General features: G+C 40.3%; 3 protein-coding genes across 4 annotated transcripts; 1 reads left to right on the plus strand and 2 right to left on the minus strand.

The window, feature by feature from the left end:
* Positions 1–655: 655 nt before the first annotated feature.
* Positions 656–4,778, plus strand: cbll1 (Cbl proto-oncogene-like 1, E3 ubiquitin protein ligase). 2 transcript variants are annotated; one of them, XM_026327010.2, is made up of 7 exons: positions 691–751; positions 1,346–1,443; positions 1,587–1,751; positions 2,438–2,544; positions 2,803–2,886; positions 2,976–3,049; positions 3,277–4,778. In XM_026327010.2, exons 2-7 carry the CDS (start codon positions 1,389–1,391, stop codon positions 4,295–4,297), a joined length of 1,506 nt encoding a protein of 501 aa, XP_026182795.1. In that variant the 5' UTR covers positions 691–751; positions 1,346–1,388; the 3' UTR covers positions 4,298–4,778. The 2 variants fall into 2 exon arrangements, with proteins under 2 accessions (XP_026182796.1, XP_026182795.1); XM_026327011.2 differs by lacking the exon at positions 1,346–1,443 and having other exon boundaries at positions 656–751.
* A 200-nt stretch (positions 4,779–4,978) lies between these two features.
* Positions 4,979–11,055, minus strand: LOC113142163 (chloride anion exchanger-like). Its single transcript, XM_026327012.2, has 18 exons — positions 10,827–11,055; positions 10,519–10,658; positions 9,982–10,092; positions 9,491–9,651; positions 9,249–9,413; positions 8,994–9,146; positions 8,524–8,606; positions 8,293–8,440; positions 8,076–8,189; positions 7,827–7,904; positions 7,525–7,620; positions 7,299–7,405; positions 6,796–6,865; positions 6,614–6,706; positions 6,434–6,529; positions 6,128–6,349; positions 5,758–5,812; positions 4,979–5,476 (listed from the first exon to the last, which is right to left on the minus strand). The coding sequence occupies exons 1-18, from the start codon at positions 10,952–10,954 to the stop codon at positions 5,289–5,291; spliced, it is 2,208 nt and encodes a 735-aa protein (XP_026182797.1). The 5' UTR covers positions 10,955–11,055; the 3' UTR covers positions 4,979–5,288.
* A 422-nt stretch (positions 11,056–11,477) lies between these two features.
* On the minus strand, positions 11,478–21,841 carry LOC113142161 (chloride anion exchanger-like). Its single transcript, XM_026327009.1, has 21 exons — positions 21,800–21,841; positions 21,228–21,404; positions 19,552–19,691; positions 19,041–19,151; positions 18,791–18,951; positions 18,345–18,509; positions 18,100–18,252; positions 17,474–17,556; positions 17,131–17,278; positions 16,898–17,011; positions 14,443–14,520; positions 14,260–14,355; positions 14,024–14,130; positions 13,824–13,893; positions 13,473–13,565; positions 13,093–13,188; positions 12,326–12,553; positions 12,173–12,227; positions 11,873–12,018; positions 11,714–11,773; positions 11,478–11,569 (listed from the first exon to the last, which is right to left on the minus strand). Exons 2-21 carry the CDS (start codon positions 21,356–21,358, stop codon positions 11,543–11,545), a joined length of 2,262 nt encoding a protein of 753 aa, XP_026182794.1. The 5' UTR covers positions 21,359–21,404; positions 21,800–21,841; the 3' UTR covers positions 11,478–11,542.
* Positions 21,842–22,279: the final 438 nt, after the last annotated feature.

Genomic DNA, 22,279 nt, shown 5'->3' on the forward strand with positions numbered 1-22,279 from the left:
AAGTTATTAGCTCATATTATTATGAGCTAGTTATACATTTACATTTATATTAGGTCATTTTGCGTTCATCCTCAATGGTTTCCCTACCAAACCTCACAAAACCCCAGCAGCGGGTTTCTGCTTTCCAGTGTGCAAAGATTAGCCTCAAAGCTATTTATTTAAATAGCTAATGACATATATAAGCAATTATGCAGATAGTTGATAAAGGATTAGTCCCACAAAATTATCAACTAGTGTTTTGAGCCTGACCTATAATATTATTCTATATTATATTATATTATATTATATTATATTATATTATATTATATTATATATTTTTCCTATGTTAGGGAAAACCGAAAGCACCGTAATGTCATTTGTACAGTAAAAGAGATTACCTTCTCAGCTGAGCTTGTGGACTGACAGAATATATATAACCTTATAGAACATAGGTCTGAATGATTAACTGATGAAGTTTGATGTTTGTGGTTCCACCGTGTTTTACCTGATTTCTTTCATTTCTGAAAATGAACTAAAACTCAGCAATTTAAACAACGGCAACTTGACATTCTCTATATAAACCAATACAAGCGAACAGCTACAAATCCCAAATACTACTGACTCCGTGCCTCTTCCAGGACTAGTTCAATAGTTATTTCTTCTCCCTCTTCGACTCTTCATCTTCTCCGCTCACCCTCCTCTTCCTCTCTTCACCCGTTCCGTCCCATCCCGTCATGCATTGTGTTCCCTCGTTGGATCATGGACCAAAGCGGTAAGTAAAATGGTTAGTAGGGCCGACGTTAGCAAACTCACTTTATTTGACAGATCTTTTTACATATTTATAGTTCATGGTGTAACAGATAATGATGCAGTATCTTCGCAGTACACGGTTGTTGCTGCGCCATGACGTTATCTCTTTAGCTAGTGTCACAGCTAACGTGATCCAGCCTAGCTAAAACTGGCGGAGTAAAGCTAACAGTTAGCTAACAGATCACATCTGTGTAGGAGGGTTAGGCTTAGGTTTTAACGCTAAGTGAACATGCAGCATTGCAACTGAAGTAGCACCTCTAAGGTTTGAGATGACGGATAATGCTTTCCCCGTTTGTTAGCTGGCGGAACCGCAGACTGCGATTGATTTGGGGTGCCGATGCTATCTGGTCAACGCTAGCATAATGCTAACTAACCTAGCTGCGATGTTATGGGAGTATACAACAACATTTGCTCTAGTGTTTGAGACTGGATTATTACCGTGTAGTCGTTCAGCCAAAATAGTTAGATGGGGTTTTAATGTGGCTGGTTAAGAGTAACGTTATCCCACAGTTACAGGAGATTGCTAACTTTCAAAGTGTTGTTCTGCTTTACTCAGACCGTGAGGGCTCTGCTGTGGTGACCGGTAGGGCCACTGTCACATGCCTGTCAGGATGACTCGAACCATCTCTTCTTCACACCCACCTTTTCAACTATGTCCGTATAGACTACCTTTCATTTTACAGCGAACTGCACAAGAAACCAGACGGTCACTTCTTACAGTGTCCTTACAGTGTCTTTAGTTTTTATTTTTATTTGAGTTCATGTAGAGGTTCCTGACAACCTTTTTCCCCCCACAGACAATGACCTTCAAGGAAGCGATGGCTCTGGGATTTTGGGTGGTCTAGATGTTCGAAGACGAATCCCAATCAAACTCATATCCAAACAACCGATAAGGAGTAAACCTCAGCCCCGCATCCAGAGACCCAACACCAGACCACTGAAAACTGAGAGTGGAGATGATGGTAGGTACATCCTCGAGTCCCAACATAGCCTTTATCTTGTAATCAAGGGGCATTTTGGTATTGCTTAAATGACTTTTTGGAATAGGGCAGCATAAAAAAATACAACAGGGGAAAAGGTATCGAACATTTCTAATATTGCAGCATTTTTTGTGCATCAAACACAGTGTCCACTGTGCTGACACTGCCCTCAACACCAGAGGGCACCATTAAACTACACATAGTAACCATAATAGACCATAAACTGTAATTCAGAGGATCTTACATTTAGTGCAGTGAAAGTAAAGTATGTTTAATTAAATGAACATTATTCATTGCAATTTGGTCAGAGTGCAATATTGTCAGATTTTACTTTATGTATTTTATCAATTTTAATATATTTTTATTGTAAATACCTTGTTTTTAATCTTTCTCTTCTGCTCCTATTTTTTATCTTGTGGCTTAATTGCTACTGTGACTGTGAATTTCTCTGCTGTGCTCTTATCTTACTGATTTAAGGGAGAACTGAAGACAGCCTGACAAGTTTATTCAACAGATGTGTGATGTGTGCTCTCAGAGAAAGAAATATATATACAATAACACAATTACAAAGTAATTCTAAAAATGTAATGCAAGAAAATATTTTAAGGTTCAGTTATGATTTATATTGTGTTTTTATGTTGTTCTAACATTTGTTTTCTGCATTACAGATAACTTTGGCTTCAAGCAAGAGGACAGGTTTGAATGTGGTACCAAAGCTGGTGATGTGTTTGCAAATCAAAGGAGATTTCCACAGCCACTGTTTTGGGACTATAAGGTACATCCCACTAGATAATCACACAAAAAGATTGAACAAATCTGTCAGTGTTTCAAGCTGATATTAACACACGCTTTCATTACGAAACGTGTTTCTATGTCACACTGGTTTAAACAGTTATCTCCTTATTTTGCCCTCTTAATGGGGAATGTATGAATTCATTCTTACAGAATTAGAAACATATACATATTTTCAATTGATTATTTTTCCAACAAAAACTAATTGTGATTTTTACTTTTTGTTTGTTTTATCCAACAGTTGAATTTGATTGGTGAAAGAGATGAAGTACCAATTCATTTCTGTGATAAATGCGGTCTACCTATCCAGCTCTATGGACGGATGGTATGTGGTTTGTCAAACTGAATTTTGCCAGCACTGCAGAAATTCATAGATCAGTGTTGTCTTAAACTCTTGCCCTCTGAACTCCACAGATCCCCTGCAAGCATGTTTTCTGCTATGACTGTGCTTTGCTTCATGAGAAGAAAGGGGAGAAAATGTGCCCAGGGTGAGACATGTAGACTGTTTAAAAATTTTTATGGTGAATATTGGGATTCTTCAAAATCTTAAATACAGTCATCATAATGGTTAGAGTTTTAGGAGGTATCACATTTTTATTCCCCCATTATTTACTTAACCTGTTTTTCATCCAAGGGCTGTGTAGCAGTCAGGATTGTAGCTACTCGGTGTGTTTATCTTCCTCCTCATATTTTTGCTTTATCCCTGTGTATTCAGCCTCACCCTCTACAACTGCACAGATCCGGTGCAGCGCATTGAGCAGTGCCAGCGTGGTTCTCTTTACATGTGCAGTGTTGTGCCAGGATGCAAGCGCACCTACCTGTCCCAGCGTGATCTGCAGGCGCATGTCAACCACCGCCACATGAGAGCGGCAAAGTCCTCCGCAGGCCGCCAGGAGCCACTGCACCTGCCTCCTTCATCTGAGGTCCCTGATCGGTTCCGCGTGCCTCCACCACACTTACCCAAGAACCATGTTCATCTCCCCAACCCACTCCAGCATGGGAGTCACGACCCCTACAGTCAGCCACCACCTACCCCTCACGAAGCCCCACCCCCAGCTTCTGCTCTAGGTCCCGAGACATTTCGCATTGCTACTGTGACAACCCGTAAACACAGCAATCTCATCACCGTGCCTATCCAAGATGACTCCTCCTCTTCTGCTCGTGAGTCTCTCTCTGGTGGTCCAGGCCCTGGTCAGCCCCCACACCACCACCCTGGGGACTACCCTGGCCAGCCGCCTGTTGTGTCCCACTCTCACCACATGATGGCACCACCGCAGCAACACTTTGGCCCCCCACCTCCCCCTCCTCCCCCCATCAGCCACCCAATGCAGCATCCTCCCCAGGCATCTGGGACACCACACATGGTATACAACCAAGCCCCTCCACCCCCCATGTCCACAGCTCCCCCACCAATTACTCCACCACCAGGTCACATCATGGGCCAGATGCCCCCCTATATGAACCACCCACCCCCAGGACCTCCACCACAACATAGTGGCCCACCTGTCAATGCCCCCCCACCTCATCACTACAACCCCAACTCCATGCAGCAGTTCCCTGAAGACCAGGGCACCCTTAGTCCCCCATTCAGTCAGCCGGGAGGGCTCAGTCCTGGGATGTGGCCTGCTCCAAGAGGACCCCCACCTCCACGAATGCAAGGACCTCCTCCTCCCCAGGGCCAAATGCCAGGACCACATCACCCAGATCAGAATCGCTACCGGCCTTACTATCAGTAAACTGCCAGCTGAGTAAATGAGTGTCATTCTATTCCGTACCACTTGTCTGGATAATGTGATAGTAAACCTCAGGGTTACAGGATGTAGGACATTTCATTTTATTAATACTGCCCCAAAGCAAAAGTGTGTGCTGCACATTTTAGTTAACGAAGTTCCCATTAAACATATAGACTTGGAGAAGAGCAGGAACATCCCTTTTTTAGCTTATATTTCTGTATATATGTCATCTAAGGTTATGCATATGTACTGTACATTGAAAGACATTATGTCTCAATACATTTTTAACAGCAGATTTCAATCTCATCTTTGTTTTATGTTCAGAACAACAGTGCTTTCTGACCTGTAAAAGCCATTCAGCTATGTTTAATAAAAGCTGTTAAACAAAACATGCATCTTATATCTTTTCAAAAATCAAATGTGTGTAATCTTTGACATTTTACAAACCCCTTTGCTTTCTCTGGTGGTATTCTAAATAGTTAACATTTTTGGCTCATGAAAAGTAAATTGCAAGGGAAAAGCAGATTTAGACAAAGTCAAACTTTAATTTCACTTGCATTGCTATCTTGACTGGGAACCACTGTTTCAGAGCATAGCTTCCCTAAATTTGAGGTGTTTTTATTTTACAGTATTTTTTTTGGATATCGAGGACTATACAGCTTATACATCCTTTAACATGGTTGGTGGTATCAAAAATATGCAGACATGCTTTCTTTCTGTATTGTGTAGTGAGATAAAAGTGTTTCCTTACAAAATATATTAAAAAATTACAAAGTGACAATATAGTGTGTAATATGTAATTAATGTAGTACAGTGTACATAACATTTGATTTTACTCTGTAGTTGAATTGGTTTTCCCGGAGACAGTTGCTCTTCTAGAGTTTGGCATTTTTTAACTGCAAAAGAAACAAAAACATAATAAAACTCTTTGTAATGCTCCTTTATAGACATAGACTAATTCACATAGTTTTGATAACCATCTGAGGCACTTCAATCAGAGTTTGTAAAGAAAATGATACAGTGTAATCTGGGAATAGCTTTGCCTTACCACCCAGCCTATATTTCTGTCCTTGTGTTTTTTGAGCACATGCAGCATGGCATCATGAAGGGTCAGGAAGAACATGGAGGTCTGGATCTCATCGTCAAAGAACATACAGCTGTGGAGTTTCTCAAGGATGTACGCTGTCAACACATGTATGGTCAGTGGATGTCATTTGCAATAAGTAAGTGCAAATGACTGCAATTTTCCTCTTATCTGCCGTATGCTTTCACCTTGGCTCCTTTTAGGATTCATTATCTAACTAACTAAGAAATACTTCAATATGGGGACACGACAATTCAGGCATTAAGCGTCCAGCCTCCTGAGCCACAGACACCTGATAACTGGATTATGGGTTTGCACAAGCAATATCTATCTCATTCAGTGAGTGTACTTTATCAAAGATGCTTAAAAAAAAACTCACCATCACATGACGCAATGTAAACGTCCACATCAACTCGAATGAACTCTTTCAGTGTCTGTGGTGACGAGCAACAATAAATAGCTTTTTAATGTTTTTTTTTATAGTATCAATACAACACACACAGTTTTCCTATGTCTAACTTTCTGTTTACTGATGTACTTTAAATGCTACAGCAATGGAAAGTAACAAAGTGCATTCATCCAAGCACTGTAAGTTCAAGTTTATGGTCTTATTTTAATTGTGTTACTTTGTATGTCTGCTTCCATTAAAATTCCTGCATACAAATACAGGTAATGCAACCAGAACGGTACCTGTTGCTTCTTCAGATTTCATACTAGAATGGAGAGTATTAGTATTGGAGACATCTTACTGTTTTGAGACCTTTCAGAGCAGAGATGTCCAGGAAGGAGACAGCAGAGAAGTCCAGGATGAGGCTGTGCAAGTCCACTCTGGGAACACTGGTGTTAGCAGGAAGCTCGGCATTCCAGTCTATCCGGAAAGGAAGTTCTTTGACATCAGTGGGCAGATCCAACTCCTCCGTGTTCTTGTAAGACTCAAGAGATTTTTGGCAAAATATATTCCCCAATCCTGTCTGTTAGATAAATGTTGAAAAATAAAGACATTTTAGAAGAGCAATATTGACCAATTACAGTATGTATTGAGTTTGTAGTCTCACCTCTGAAGTATGATCATCCTTTTCCTGCAGTAGTTTCTTGATTTTTCTGAGGGCATTGTTCCTCTTCCTCAAAACTCTCAAAGGGCTAAATCCAACCTGGAACAATCAATGTTGACCTCATGTTCATATGTATTCCTAAAGAAATGCTAAATGCAACAGAGAGAGACTTGTGGTACATACAGCCTCTATGAGCTTGTCCCTGAAGAACTGTATATTGGCAAAGAAGATGGGGGAGGGTATCCGGAAGATCTTTACTCCTTTTGCTTCGAATATCTGAGCAGAGAAGCATCAGACATTAAGTGAAAACCTTAAGAAACACTGACACCAGCAGCGATCACTCATTGTATATGTATTATATTTACATGCAGGTAATCTTTGCGATTTCTGTAGAGGTCAGTCTCAGGGATGTTAGCCAAGACAGAACAGCATGGACTAGGGAAAGAAGCAGAGTATAAAATGAGGATAAACACTCTTTCCAATCACTGTGATGTGTAACAGGAAATGTTTGCATCTGTATAATGCAGTGAATTTCACTGAGTGACTGTCAGTAGACAGTAGTGTACATATCAATGAAATCACTTTTTTGTTCCATCTTGGGAAATTTTGAAATACTCACTGTGATTGAATTATTCAAGATTTCTTGAGTGTCTTTTGGCAGCAAGACACTTCTACTCAGTTTTGAATTATACAGTTTTGATTAAAATGAAGCAACAGATTCAGCCTTACTGCAGTGACTATACTATACTATATATAGGGCTGTAGTAAATTGATGATTTCCTCAGTATTTCTTTTTTTTTTTATATTAGGTTGCACATTAACAGAGTGATATCAGTTGTTATGAATTACATTTGAATTTACAACTTACAACTGAGTCCTAAAGACAACAGTGAGCAACTCCACCCCCAAGCCCACTGCCAGACCAAGATCCAGTCCCAGCAGGATGGCAGCGAGGCAGGTTCCCACCCATACCACCTGCAGACAACCCGCTATGGGTCAAACACTCAAAGAGAACAGACTATGGCAAAGAAATAACCAAATAACTGAAAGGAAGGTTCCTGTAAATACATGTTGGCATTAAATTGAACACCTACGCATTCTGGTTTGTCCCTGGTCCACAGATAAGGGATTTCTTTGAACTGCATCAGCATGCCTTTCAGATTGACTATCACCAAGGCACCCAAGACAGACTGCAGTTAAATTGAATATTAAGGTTAAGTGAAGGAAAAAATATAATTGTAGACCTATAATTATACAGTAACAGATGAATTTTGTATGAATAAATCAGCATGACAGAAAAAAAATGAAATTCTGCCTCCATATAAAGAAAAAAAAACCTAAACTAAACCGTGTGACATATTTGCATAAGAAAGTACATTGTAGAGCTGGGTCTCACCCTGGGAAGCGGCTCCAACAGGAATCCAAGTGCCAGAGTTACAATCATTGCCATCATGGCTGAGATCAGCCCTGCAATCTGCAGTTAGAAAAAAAAAAAAGTTAATGTTTTATTTCAAGATCCCAGTAAAGAAAAAAAGAATGTGATATAAACCAGGGTGATATAAAAGAATGTCTGCAGATAGTAAAATTTAGTAAAAGTTCATGACCCAGGAAATAGAAAGTGTAAGTGGTGAGGTTTGTTTCTGACCTGTGTTTTACCTCCTGAGCTCTCTTGCAGGGCTGTTCTGGAGAGCGCGGTGCTGGCTGCAAACGACTTGAAGCTTGCACCAAATATGTTACTGACCCCAAATGCAATGAGCTCCTGGGATGGAACAATTAAAAGTGATCTTGTTACCACTCTAGCAATGAATGGTTACCTCTGTTTTGATTGAAATAATTCTGTCAGAGCCACATATGTAATGCACCTGGTTGCCATCAATAGTGTAGTCGTGTTTGATAGAGTAGACTTTGGCCACAGAGAAAGCAACGGCAAACCCCACTATGGCTATGGGAAAGGCCTCCACAGCACTCTCCTGGAAGACCTCCATACTGGGTGCAATGGGAGACTCATACCTGAAAGATTGCTGTGTTTAACTGTGGATTTTACAATCACCTGATGCAAGCGCAGCGAGCAGATGTGCAGGACACAAACTTACCCACTAACCATTTTCCCAACAACATCAACATTGTATCTCTTCTCAAAGTTGAAGCCATAGGACACCCCACAAGCTATGATAGTCTGTATGAATAGAAAAGACACCTGAGAGTCTATGACAGCTTAAATAGACACATTAGACACTAGCAGCTACTGCGATCCATTCAGTTTTGTAAAACAAATTCATTTGTGGACACCTGAAATTTGGTTTTGAAATAGGATTGCAAGGAGAACTGATGTTTGCTTGTTTTTCCTGGTTGCTTTATTGTTGTGTGCTAACCCAGAAGATCCATCTGATCCATCTGTGAAATCTCAGATGTCTGACTTTATTTGATGCATCATCAAGGGTCACAGTGGGACCAGAGCCACTGGCTGCCTGTGATGTAGGATGTGTGCTATGCTTTGGGATACTGTAGCATTGTGAAGTGTGCTTGATTTAAACCAGCATTTACTATTTAAGGCTTTACTCACCATTATAATCTCAATGGGGATAGGCACCAGCAGCTTTGCTTTGTATCTTTCATTCAGCTCCTTTGCAATGAACACTGCTACCATGATCACTATAGACATCACCAGGTCACAGATATTGGTGGAGGTGATCTGGACAAAGATCTTCTCCAGGGTCTGTGCAAAACACACAAATGGACCTTTTCCCTCAAAAGACTGCTTACATATGTATAACTATAGCCTGTCTTTGTCCCCTGGTCAGATGCATCCTGGACTTACATATATGATAGAGAATGGGCCATTGATGCCTGGAATGTTTAGTCCCAACACAAACTTGAGCTGGGACACCAGGATGTGGACTGCAGCTGCTGTAGTGAAGCCAGACACCAGAGTGTCAGACAGGTACACAACAACAAAGCCCACCTGCAGAACACCCATGGCAAGCTGCATAAGACAGGAAATTTTAGAGATAAGAAGCTTGGTTTGACATCCATCTGAAAATTCAAAATAACGGGTCATACCTGGAAAAGCCCCATGAGGAAGGTCACAGAGGAAGCCACCAGGACTCTCTGGTGTTCCTGGCTCAGCCCCTCAAAACCTGTGATATTTGCTGGTGGTCCATCCTGTGGGACCAAGCGGTTTACCACAGCACCTATCATGAGGCTCAGGACGGGGAAAGCGCCTTCAGGGCAGGAGGGTGTGGTGTGAAGACAGTGTTAAGCCATATCACATCCACTCTTATCTTCACATGTTCATTGATCAATAACTTTTTCCAAAGTCATATATTTGTCCTTACTGACAGGAAACATGTTTTACTACATGGGGACAGTTTAGTGATAAATTAAAGTTAAAACAATGTTAAAGTCCTTAATTTTGGGGAAGAAAATCATCAGATGTTATTTAGAAAAGGTTTTTCAAGTTGTTCCAGCTGGGTTTAGGAAATCAACTTATTTTTTTCCAGTTGTTATAGAGGAAAAAATATTTTATAGTGCCTCAGGGCTGAACGACATACCTATAGATATGTGTCTTGAAGTGCCGAGAAAGAAGTATGCGAGCATTGGGAAGAAAGCTGTGTAGAGTCCGTAGCTTGGAGGCAGTGAGGCAAGCAGAGAGAAGGCAAGTCCTGAAGAGGATCACAATACTTTTACACAACAATTTTACTTACAGGAATATATGTTTTCCATGTGCATTTCCCACCAGTTTGTAGTTATTATCCATTTACAGTTTATATGGTATGTAGTATCTTTTTTGTTATATATACTTTATTATTAAGATCAAGGTCAAGGTAAACTTTGTTATCCCCATGGGGAAATTAGTTTTGTGACATGCAACCACACATGTATACAAATTACATTAAAGACAAACACACACCACACATACTGCTGCTGTGTGTTACCATTACCAGCAACACAGTTTTTTAAGGGGATGCTCATAATGTATATGCAGGTTTATTAAGGTTATTGTCTTGCCATAGAAAATTAAATTAAGTCTTTTATCAAAGATTAAGTAGTGTCTAAGAATCTAACAATAAATTTGTCCCACTCCTCACCTTGCATGATGGCCACTAGTCCAGTGCTGACCCCAGACACCACATCACTCAGAAACCACTCTCTAATTCTGTAGATTCTTAACCAGCCAATAATAGGCAGGAGAGAAAGTGTTGCATTCCTGGCACGTTTTGAGTCACAGCTGCATGTAACACAATAAAAGCCTTTGTATTTTGTCTAGTACAGTTTGCAGTGAATAGATACAGTTTACATCACAAGCAAATGCTTATTTTGCAGAGGATTTAAAATCAAGAGTGCAGGAAATTAGTCACACCTCCAACCAGATAATAACCAGAGCTCACTTACGTACATGAAATACTCTTTGACATGATCCAGGATGGTTTTTCGCACCCTGTAGATTTTATCATGGTCTTCAGCAAAGCTGTCCTCAGAGTATACATCTCTGGCCACCACATATTGCTTCCTCAAAGTCACCATCCTTGCACCTCAGGTATCTAAGGAATCTAACTTCAGTGTAGTGCAAAAGGTTTGGGAGATAGATGCCTCAAAGGACCTCTGCCCTATTTGCTGCCCTGGGCAGCCAGTGAGTGATGTATCTAACCTGTGATCTGAAATCACTTTCATCACTATGTCAGTTTTGTCTTTACTCTGTTCAATCATTAACATATATGTCAGAAAGGTTTTTATTTAAGATGAGATTATGATTATGATTATTACACAGCAACAGTTGAAAATGTGGATTTCATAACATTAAAGGACCTACACCCTCTTGTAGTTCAAATTCCATCCCAGCTGAAGGACATGAGTGACCTCATTAAGTTTTTATCTGACATACATGAAAGCAGACATTACACTCTAAGAACAGCGCTTTTTATTCTCAGTGCCATTAAAAATACAATAATACAGCATGTAAAATATATTGCACCTAAAACTACAAATCCATTATATACAGTATAAAAACACAACATTGTTTTCTTATATAACAGACATCACTTTCCTGTACAACATCATCTGTAAAACATTCATTCTTTTTCTCCCAGAAATCATCCTCTTGTCCTCCAAAGCTTAGAACCTGGTTTCTAGATCTGGAACCTGTGAGTTTGAAACATATGAAGCAGTGAGTACTATACTTTTACAGAACAAAGAACAATCTTATGGTACTTTTCTGCAGTATGTGCATCTTGCATCATAGCTTAAGGTGTCCGTTTTAGGCATTGTTGAGTTGAGTATACATACATTTTTATCTCTGCTCCTCAAAGTGCCCCCTGGGTGATGAACTGTAACTGTTGTTAAAATCTGCAAAACAACATGAAGAATTACTTATTCTGTAAATATCTAAAATCTGCCTGTTATGCTGATTTGCTAAATACAAAATGTATGCATTGTCTAATTCACCTTTCCATAGTCAAATTTCTTCTCTGTGGACTCTGGATGCTTCTCAAGGATGTGCAGTATGGCGTCATGCAGTGTGAGGAAGAACATCGATGGCTGAACCTCATCATCAAAGAAGCAACAGTCATGGAGTTTCTCCAGGATGTATGCTGCAGGTGGGGAAGAAAATATTCGAGCTCTATAAAAGCTTACATGAGAAAGGATTGATGGCGCTAAGGAATGTATCTGTCATGCACAAATAAAGAACTTCTCATACATCTTTCTAGGTAATTTGGACCTTAAACACTGTAGTGTCCTACTTACGATCACAAGCTACAATGTAGACCTCAACTTCAACCCGGATCAGCTCTTTCAGAGACTGCAACAAAGTTTTAGATAATTCATTTTAAAAAACAGGCTCAGTGATATATACTGCTACTTTATTACTACCTTTAATGCCTTGACTAAACAACTCACTGTTTTGAGTCCCTTCAGTGCAGATATGTCCAGGAAGGAGACAGCAGCAAAGTCCAGAATCAAACTGTGGAGGTCCACTCTGGGAACAACTATGTTAGCAGGAAGATCAGCATTCCAGTCAATGCGGGCAGGAAGGTCCTTGAAGTCAGTCGGCAGATCCAGCTCCTCCATGTTGCTCTCATCCTCTGAGTCCTTGATGGGTCCACAAGATGTAGTCAGGAATCCTTTCTGTAATGGGAAAATTTGTTGTCTTATTTTATCTCTTAGGTCTACACAGATCTACAACAAGATTTTGATGTAGTGGTTGAATTGCAAAAGAAATGTTTACATGTTCTTGCTGATCACTTAGTATGCTTAAATTGTACTTTGACACACTGACTGAGGGCTTTTATTTTACTTTAGTAGGACACGGCATCAGATTTTCCACTCCAAAAGACACAATTAGAAACAGGCTGTTGTAAATCTTGGCAAGTTGCAGACATGCCATAAACCAAACACAATAAACACTCATCTTCTCAGGGCATCACAGGTCGTAGCATGTTCACACAGTTATTTACATATGGGGAGTGGACCTTGTACCATCTGCTGAGCAAAAGCCACCACAGTGGAAACTTCTATCCAGCTGCTGTGCAGCAATCATCAATATATATTTTTATACTGAATTTATTGACCTAAATAATATTTTTGTGGACTACTAGTATTTATAGAGTACAAATGTACTATTTCAGAGTGTCTTGTTTTTACCAGTGTTCAAAGTCATTACTTACTGATGCCCACTGCAGGTCACCCTTCTTGAGGAGTTTCCGGATTGTCCTCAGTGCTTTATTTCTCTTTCTCAGGACTCTCAGTGGATTAAATCCAACCTGAGAAGACATTAGTTTGACATAAATTAGGCGTTTAAGAGACATAATCAGATCAAATATTAGATTTGGGCACTTCAACACGATAACAGCACAAAATGAGCTCTTAAGGTTGATTTGGTCATTTTTACAAGATCCATTATGGCATTTTCATTGATTTAAATTCTGTTTTTACAAACTGAATTACCTAAATTTAGGGTTTTACATAAAAATGACTAGATTTAATGAAATATGAGACATAATTAATTTTAAAAATGGAGCACACTCTATAGCCGCGGGAGACTTACAGCTTCCACTAACTTGCTCTTGAAGAAATCAATGTTGGCAAAGAAGATTGGTGAAGGTATCCTGAAGATCTTCACTCCCTCTGGCTCATATATCTGTGGAGAATCATGACAATATAATATAAGGATATTTTTAACAGGTTTAGCTCATTTGTTATGAGGCAGTTTACATGAGAAAACTGATGCAATTCTCAGATTTATTCCTTAAAGCTGGATCCAGGAGCTGGTTAGCCTAGTTTAGTACAAATACTGGAAATAAGGGGAAAAAGCTAGTCTGGCTTGGTGCAAAGTTGTAGCAAAACGTTGAACTATTCCTTTGTCACAGGTTACAAAATAAATAGAAAAGTCACTTACATTAATATAGTCCTTTCTGTCTTTGTAGATATCCGTTCCCCTAATGTTAGCCAGCACACTGCAGCGAGGGCTGAAACACATACACATTCCATTATTAATGGTTTCTGCAGCCAGTGCTAGTGCAAAGCTAAGAAAAAAGAGAAATCAGCAATAAAGTTTTAAGTCAAGTTCTAGTAAAGAGTCAGTGGCCAGATACTGACAATTGGACCCTGAGGATGACACTTATCAGCTCCAATCCAAGGCCTACAGCCAACCCAAGATCCAGTCCCAGTAAGATGGATGCAAAACAGGTACCCAACCAGACCACCTGGGCATGGACAAAGGTGAGAAACAGAAGGGAGGAACAGTGAGTCAGCATTTTTGTGTACTGCCAGGCAGCAATAAATGACCACATAAATCTCCAAAATGTAGAGATTGAGCTTGGATACAAACTTACACAGTCTGGTTTGTCCCTCGTCCACAGGTATGGGACATCTTTGAACTGCATCAGCATGCCCTTCAGATTGACAATGACCACAGCACCCAGCACAGACTGTAATAATGGATCAAAGAGTTCAGCCAGTCCAGACTGCAGACACTTCATTTGTCAGTAAGGTATGAGGGAGCTTTAAGGTGTTACCTTCGGGAGTGGGTCCAGTAGGAATCCAATGGCAAAAGTGACAACCATCACTATAATAGCTGAGAGTAAACCAGCTACCTGAAAAGGACAAAATATGGATACCATGTTAAACTGCAGAAATGAGAAATACTCCTTTCTTCTTCTTTTCCTTTGGGCTGCTCCTTTCAGGGGTCGCCACAGTGAATCATCTGCCTCCATTCAACCCTATCCTCTGTATCCTCCTCACCCACACCAACTATCCTCATGTCCTCCTTCACTACATCCAAGAACCTCCTCTTTGGTCTTCCTCTAGGCCTCCTTCCTGGCAGCTCTAACCTCAGCATCCTTTTACCAATGTATTCACTGTCCCTCCTCTGAACATGTCCAAACCATCTCAATCTGGCTTCCCTGGCTTTTTCTCCAAAACATCTAACATGAGCTGTCCCTCTGATGTACTCATTCCTGATCCTATCCATCCTCGTCACTCCCAGAGAGAACCTCAACATCTTCAGCTCTGCTACCTCCAGCTCTGCCTCCTGTCTTTGTCTCAGTGCCACTGTCTCTAAACCAGACAACATTGCTGGTCTCACCACTGTACACCTTTCCTTTCATTCGTGCTGACACTCTTTTGTCACACATCACACCTGACACTTTCCTCCACCCGTTCCAACCTGCTTGCACACGTCTCTTCACTTCTTTTCCACACTCTCCGTTGCTCTGGACTGTTGACCCTAGGTCCTTAAAATCCTCCACCTTCTTCACCTCTACTCCCTGTAACCTCACCGTTCTACTTGAGTCCCTCTCATTTACACACATGTACTCTGTTTTACTGCGGCTAATCTTCATTCCTCTCCTTTCCAGAGCAAACCTCCACCTCTCTAGATTTTCCTCCACCTACTCACTACAGATGACAATGTCATCTGCAAACATAATGATCCACGGAGATTCCTGTCTAACCTCATCTGTCAGTCTGTCCATCACCACAGAAACAAGAAGGGGCTCAAAGCCGATCCATGGTGCAGTCCCACCTCCACCTTGAACTCCTCTGTCACCCCTACAGCACAAAATGAGAAATACTCCTTTGGTGGTAACATTAAGTAACAATAAAAAAATAACCCATAAGAGGCTTTCTGTTGCCAACAGTGTTTCTCTGAACCAATTCCAGTTATATTAAACTAAGCCGTAGTTATTCCATCAAGTCATAGCTTCACTTTTCTACTGCAGTTCTGGTTATCCAGGAACTGTAACTAAATGAAGTACATTTATCCTGCAAACACTAGAGGTCAGAATGTTTTACTGGTTGAACTGTGTGTACTCTGGTTTCAAGAACACAAGGTTCAGGTCTTGTGCCTCATGCTGTCATTTTTATTTTTTTTTAAATTTGGGGACCATATTAATGTAATACCACTCTGAAATGCATAATAATATGAAAAATAGGCTAGTTCATTATTGCTGCTTCATTAGCCTACTGCTTAGTAAACTTTGTATCAGCAAAATATGCTTATAAAAGTAAAAGCCCTTGTTATGCAGCAGAATAGGCCCTTTAATATAAGGCTATTTTATGAAATGATTGTGATATTATTACTATTACTCTGCTATCTTAATATGACACTCATTGTGGTCTCTGAATGCATGAGGCGTTCTGTTTAAGTGTGTGTCTAGATGTTTTTCATATCATGATTTTGTCTTTGTGTTGGAATCATTTTCATCAGGACTCAAAATAACTCAGATGGTATATGCATAATAGATGTGATATTGGGAAATAGCCTCCTTTTTGTGTAGCATTAGCTGTAACGGGTGGCTAATATTTGAAAGAAACTCCAGCTCAGCATTACATCCATCAGCACCGTCAGATACAACTTTAGCTCCAACTCCTGGTTGGTAAAAAGTTAGCTGTGGCTGCTCTGAGCCCAGAGTTTCAGGTTTCCCACAGCTTCCTCCAATCTGCACATATTTACAAGGTGAACTGTGATTTCAACTTCGCGTTTGTTTGCCCACGTATGTTTGAACCTCAGATTTCAGGGAAGCAAACAGACATCCCCTTCGGCATGGAATGTTAAAACAGTTTGTTAGCCATAGACTAAGCACACACACCAGTCAGTGCAGTGGAGAGATGAGATGTATCAGCATAATACAAAGATATTTTTGAGTGGAAGGGTCTTTAATGTTACATATTTAACATTGTTCTTTCAGAACTGAGAGCTACACTATCAGTAAGCTAGATCATAAGTCTTGTTAAACTCTCATCAAGAAACTGATTAAACTTTCCCAAAAAGCTCCCACTAAGTACTTACTGTAACTGAATAGATGTACTTAGTTCAATTCCACCACTGGTAATGAAACCAAACTAGCCAGAATGGCCAGATCTTGTCTTATATTTGACAAGAATTTGTTGAGAGTTAGGGGTAAACTTGATATTGGAGCACATTTTGACTCCAGCTCTGAGGAATAACAATAAATAGATATGTTGATTTACCTGAGTCTTACCACCCGTGCTCTCCTGCACTGCGCTCCTGGAAAGAGCCGTACTTGCAGCAAATGATTTGAAGGAAGCTCCGAATATGTTGCTAACTCCAAAGGCTATCAACTCCTGTGGCCAGAGAGAAAAAAATGTCTCGCTATCAATATTACTGAATGCTTTTATCTTTGCTTTTGTACCAAATGCTTTATCTTTATATCCTACATTTTTGGCACTGCTACATACTGTACCTGGTTTCCATCTATGGTGTAATCGTGTTTTACAGAATAGACTTTTGCCACAGAGAAGGCCACTGCAAAACCCACTATAGCCATAGGAAATGCTTCCATTGCTGTCTCCTGAATGATGTGCAGGTTTGGGGCCATTGGAGATTCGTACCTGAGATGTACATTAAATATAGATTTTGTGATTTGACCTTTTCCTCCTGCGATAATACTTCAGACAGAATTTCTCATTTTGCCATTCTGCTACCAAAGATATTCAGAACATGAAGCATGTAATCAGGGATGCACTGAACTTTTCACAGCAGAGGGCTTTGATGCATGAAGTTTAGACATTTTAAAAATGACTTACCCTTTTGGAATATAGCCAACAACATCAATCCCATATTTTGTCTTGAAGTCAAACGCATATGAAATTCCACATGTAATGACAGTCTGGAGAAGAAATGATGCAAATCACTAAATGACAGCTGAGGTTGTTTGGCGTGAATCACAGGATTACCTTCCTTCCTTTATCAAAGTTGTTCAGATAGAAATGTGTATAACTGCACATCCATTAAACAGCTTATCCTGTATCTGATCTCAGCTGACACTAGGCTAGATAAACAGGCCTAGCATTCCAACGTTCACACCTTTGGGCAATTTAGAGTCATCAGTCAACCTTATCTTCATCTGTTTAGACTGAGGGAGGAAGCCGGAGTACTCAGACAAAACCCATGCAGACATGGGGAGAACATGCAAACTCCACACAGAAAGAACCAAACACAGAACACTCTTGCTCTAAGGTCATAGTAACCACCACAATCGCACAGCCATGTATCATAAATGATCTCATAAATCAAATTTATAATTTTTAGCTCTGCTGTAAGTAGTCATAAAAATGTGACAATAAAGGGAACGTTATCATGATGACATTATGTTTGTATAATTAATAACCCTTTAGGGCTTTAAAGTGTCCCGTTGAGTCATGTTGCTCACCATGATAACCTCAATAGGGATGGGCACTGGTAGCTTGGATTTGAATCTGTCATTTATCTCCTTTACAATGAACACCACCACCATGATCACTAGGGAGATCACCACATCACAGACATTGGTGGAGGTGATCCTATTAAAGATCTTCTCTAGGGTCTGAAAAGAAGAAAAAAGTCAGATTCAACCGTTTAAATATCTGTGGTCATTGACTACTATAAACAGAACGCGTTAAGCTCTTTTGTACTTACATATATAATAGAGAATGGACCACTAATACCTGGCACCTGCAGCCCCAAGACAAACTTGAGCTGGGACACCAGGATGTGGATGGCAGCTGCTGTGGTGAAACCTGACACCAGAGTGTCAGACAGGTACATGACCACAAAGCCCACCTGCAGTATACCCATCACCAGCTGGAAGAGAAAGTCATGAAGATGATACATTTGAACCCACTTCCTTCCTTGTACAGAGAGCTCAGGAGCCATGGTCAGACTCAGATACACCAGAGTGTACACCATATAACTATGTTATACGTTGTATGTTATACTGTGTCTTGGTTGTTAGTCCAGTCCAGCATGATGATAAAATCTTAAATTTTTCTTAAATTAGAATATTTTACTATGGTGTTGACTGATTTGCCTTGACAGTGGGATGTTGTCGGGATGGAGTCAGTGCTTGTATCTAAGTGTTTTACCTGCATGATACCAGTGAGGAAGGTCAGAGAGGATGCCACCAGCACTCTCTGCTCATCTCTGGTCAGGCCTTCAAACCCTGTGATGTTGACAGGTGGACCTTCATCTGGGACAAGCCTAGTGACCACTGAGCCAATCATCAGACACAAGACTGGGAATGGACCTGAAGAGAAAGAAGATAACAGATGAACAATTCTAGTCTTTGGACAGCCAGGGAGTCTGCATAAGCACACACACCTATGCTGGCCTTACCCACTGAGATGTGTCTAGAGGTGCCCAGGAAAAAATAGATGATGACAGGGAAGAAGGCGGAGAAGAGTCCATACCAGGGTGGCAGAGAGGCCAGCAGACAGTAGGCCAGACCTCAAATACAAAATGGTATATTAAAATTTTATTAAATTTTATTTTAGTCTAGCAGTCAGTAAAAATGAACCTTAATGTTTAATGTTATTCATGTGCTGTTTGGTATCATCCAGAAAATGAATATGAACAAACATTTCTGAAGTACATTTATAAAAGAATTCATGATTTGTTGTGTTTATGTAGATGACTACATGTTGTACAGTAATAAGGGTATTGCTAATGCACGGATGGTTAGATGCTACATTTTATAAATACAAATACAGCACATTCTGAAAATCTATTTAATATACATTAAAATTACCCTTCCCTCCATAAATGTTCATTAAATGTGACCTGAATTAAAACTAACTAATATTGTGACCTTTCAATCAGAAGCGGTAAACTTGCTGCTGATATTCACCTTGCAGGACAGCAACCAGTCCCGTGCTGACACCAGACACAATATCACTGAGCAACCACTCTTTGAGTCTGTAGATTTTTATCCATCCAATGACTGGTAGTAGTGAAAGCGCTGCATTCTTGGCTCGTTTGGCATCACATCTATAACAATAAATAAACCAAGACATCATGTAATTATTAGTTGTGGCTGCAGTTCTCACTAGGTGGCTGCATCTGATGTTGGTTTTTGAATATAACTAAGTACAATCAAGTATTAATTCAATAAGTACATTTTTAAGGCACCTGTACTTTATTTTGTGCATTTCCACTTGCTGCCACTTTATACTTCTCCACTGAATTTCAGAGGAGAACACTACATTTTTTACATCACAGTATTTACAATATATTATATGTATATTATATGCATGATGTACATGTTTTTTAATTGCTATATTAATACTTTCTCTTTTCTACTTTATATATACTTGTAACATATAATGATATTATAATATAATGGAAAAACCTGCAGCAGCATAGTGGCTTGGTGGTTAGCACTGTTGCTTCACAACAATAAGGTTCCTGGTTCGAAACCCATCAGGGGTCTTTCTGTGTGGAGTCTGCATGTTCTCCCTGTGCTTGTGTGGGTTTTCTCCAGGTACTCTGGTTTCCTCCCACAGTCCAAAAACATGTATGTCAGGTTGACTGGTGACTCTAAATTGCCCATAGGAGTGAGTGTGAGTGTGTGAGGTTGTTTGTCTCTATGTGGCCCTGTGATGGACTGGTGACCTGTCCAGGGTGGACCCCTGCCTTTCACCTAAAGACAGCTGGGATAGGCTCCAGCAGATCCCTGTGACCCTGGTTAAGGAGTAAGTGGGAATAGATGATGGATGAAATAGCCTCCCTTTTCCCCTCATTGGGTTTTGTGTCTTATGTGTATATTTGACAAGCAATAAATAGGAGTGAATCAATCATAAAGTGGCAAGTGTAAGTTGTCAGTTTGAAAACTGAAAGAGCTAAAGTGTTAAGTAACACAAATCAAAGCCTGATTGTTGGTGGGTAGGACAGTAAGAACAATTACAATAAAGTTAGAAAAGAAGTGGCAGAGCTAACCAAACCTTCAGTTCTCTGTTACTGTACCAAATGAAACATGTACAACCTTTAGCATGTTCACTTGAACTCACTGTATTTATTAATGTTTAGTCCCATACTGATGAATTAATTAATTTAATATTTTTGGGGCAAAAGTCATAAAAACCACAGTCAGAGAGCAGCAGCAGCAGCAGCAGCAGCACCTCCTTGCTGATATGCATTTCAACCATAGAAACTTTCGGAACCAAATCCTCATGTTTAAAAGTTCAACAGTGTGCTAGATTTCAGTTGAACATTATACTGTATACATATATACACATCTAGAGCTGATGGATATGAGAATTTGTTAACAGCACCTGAAGAGGCTCAACTCTCTAAACTCTCCCCTGTAAGTTGAGAGACTATGTAGTGGAAATCTCTGTAGTACAGCAGCTTTAGAAGCATCTTCACAAACCATTTATTAACTGCACCTGAAGAGGCTCAACTCTCTAAACCCCCCCCCTGTAAGTTGCATTTCAACATCCATACAGGACAGACCTCAGATATAAAATGTGCAGAGATCACAAGTTATGAACCATAGAGGAGACAAAAGCACTGAGTGCTCCTTACGTGAAGTACTGCACGATATGGTCCAGCATGGTCTTGCGGTGCCTGTAGACCTTCTCGTGCTCCTCGGCAAAGGAGTCCTCTGAGTACAGTGGTCTGGCCACCACATATTGCTTAGATCCCTGTCCCATCATCTTGTTTCTGCTGCCTAGAGGACCACTGCTTCCTTTCTATGTGTATCTGAAATTCATTAATCACATTAGGTTAGGAAGAGGCTCCTGCTCTGCCTTTGAACATCACTTATCAAAGAACATTAACAGTAACCAACAAAGGTCCAGACCCCCACACACAAGCAAACCACATAAGCCACGTCAAGACCTGTGCTGTCCTGTGGGAGACTAGTCAGACTCTGTTTGAACTCTAGAAACAGATTAACAACAGACAAGCTTGTTTTGAATTTTAGCACTGAAATGTCTAGGCTCTTTGACTTTTCCCAAATCATTATTATTCCCCAAATACATCTAGCTGCTTATGAATATCATCCAATGTAGAAAGCTTTTACATCTGAAAAGTTTTGAAGTAACCTTGACTTTTCCCATGTCCTCATGTAGTGTACAAACCTTTTTCCCACATACCTGACAGTGTCCTAATCTGTATCAAGTCCCTCTTCTTTCTCCAGCTTCTGGAGATCAACTGGGACCACAGGCAGCTTTGCCATCAATAAATGCCTCCTCTGCTGCTTATCATGACTGTAATTATTAACAGCAATTATGATGAGGTCCCTGATTTGTGCAACTGCTGGACTCCTGCCTTATCCCTGACCATTGTTCTTACTGATATCTCTAACACACAACTTTCAGTGGAGGCTTTCTGTCCCTGAAGAGCATTTGGAAGAAAATGTACAGCTGAGGTAGGATAGGGAGGATGTGGACAGGACAGACAGGACAGGACAGACAGGACAGGACAGGGCAGGTCATTATTGTGTGAAGTGGAAAGCAAGGAGGGGTAATTTCTGCTCTAGCTTGGACACAGTGCTCTATCATGCACTATATCCAAGAGTATAAATAGTTTGGGCTGCAGGAAGTAAGGATGTTTGCTGAATTCAAGCATTATAT

The sequence above is a fragment of the Mastacembelus armatus genome, chromosome 23 (assembly GCF_900324485.2).
Source record: "Mastacembelus armatus chromosome 23, fMasArm1.2, whole genome shotgun sequence".
NCBI classification, from domain to species: domain Eukaryota; kingdom Metazoa; phylum Chordata; class Actinopteri; order Synbranchiformes; family Mastacembelidae; genus Mastacembelus; species Mastacembelus armatus.

What these genes read in the sequence shown, in the direction of transcription:
- LOC113142163 (XM_026327012.2), bottom strand. Translation starts at nt 10,954, where the DNA reads ATGGTGACTTTGAGGAAGCAATATGTGGTGGCCAGAGATGTATACTCT. An exon ending in ACACTATTGATGGCAACCAG is followed by an intron (nt 8,190 to 8,292) that starts GTGCATTACATA and finishes GTTCCATCCCAG; the next exon opens with GAGCTCATTGCATTTGGGGT. An exon ending in ATCGCAAAGATTACCTGCAT is followed by an intron (nt 6,707 to 6,795) that starts GTAAATATAATA and finishes TTCTCTGCTCAG; the next exon opens with ATATTCGAAGCAAAAGGAGT.
- cbll1 (XM_026327010.2), top strand. Translation starts at nt 1,389, where the DNA reads ATGCCTGTCAGGATGACTCGAACCATCTCTTCTTCACACCCACCTTTT. An exon ending in ACACCCACCTTTTCAACTAT is followed by an intron (nt 1,444 to 1,586) that starts GTCCGTATAGAC and finishes TTCCCCCCACAG; the next exon opens with ACAATGACCTTCAAGGAAGC. An exon ending in AACTGAGAGTGGAGATGATG is followed by an intron (nt 1,752 to 2,437) that starts GTAGGTACATCC and finishes TCTGCATTACAG; the next exon opens with ATAACTTTGGCTTCAAGCAA.
- LOC113142161 (XM_026327009.1), bottom strand. Translation starts at nt 21,358, where the DNA reads ATGATGGGACAGGGATCTAAGCAATATGTGGTGGCCAGACCACTGTAC. An exon ending in AGAGCAAGTTAGTGGAAGCT is followed by an intron (nt 13,189 to 13,472) that starts GTAAGTCTCCCG and finishes ATGTCTTCTCAG; the next exon opens with GTTGGATTTAATCCACTGAG. An exon ending in CACTGAAGGGACTCAAAACA is followed by an intron (nt 12,228 to 12,325) that starts GTGAGTTGTTTA and finishes ACTTTGTTGCAG; the next exon opens with TCTCTGAAAGAGCTGATCCG.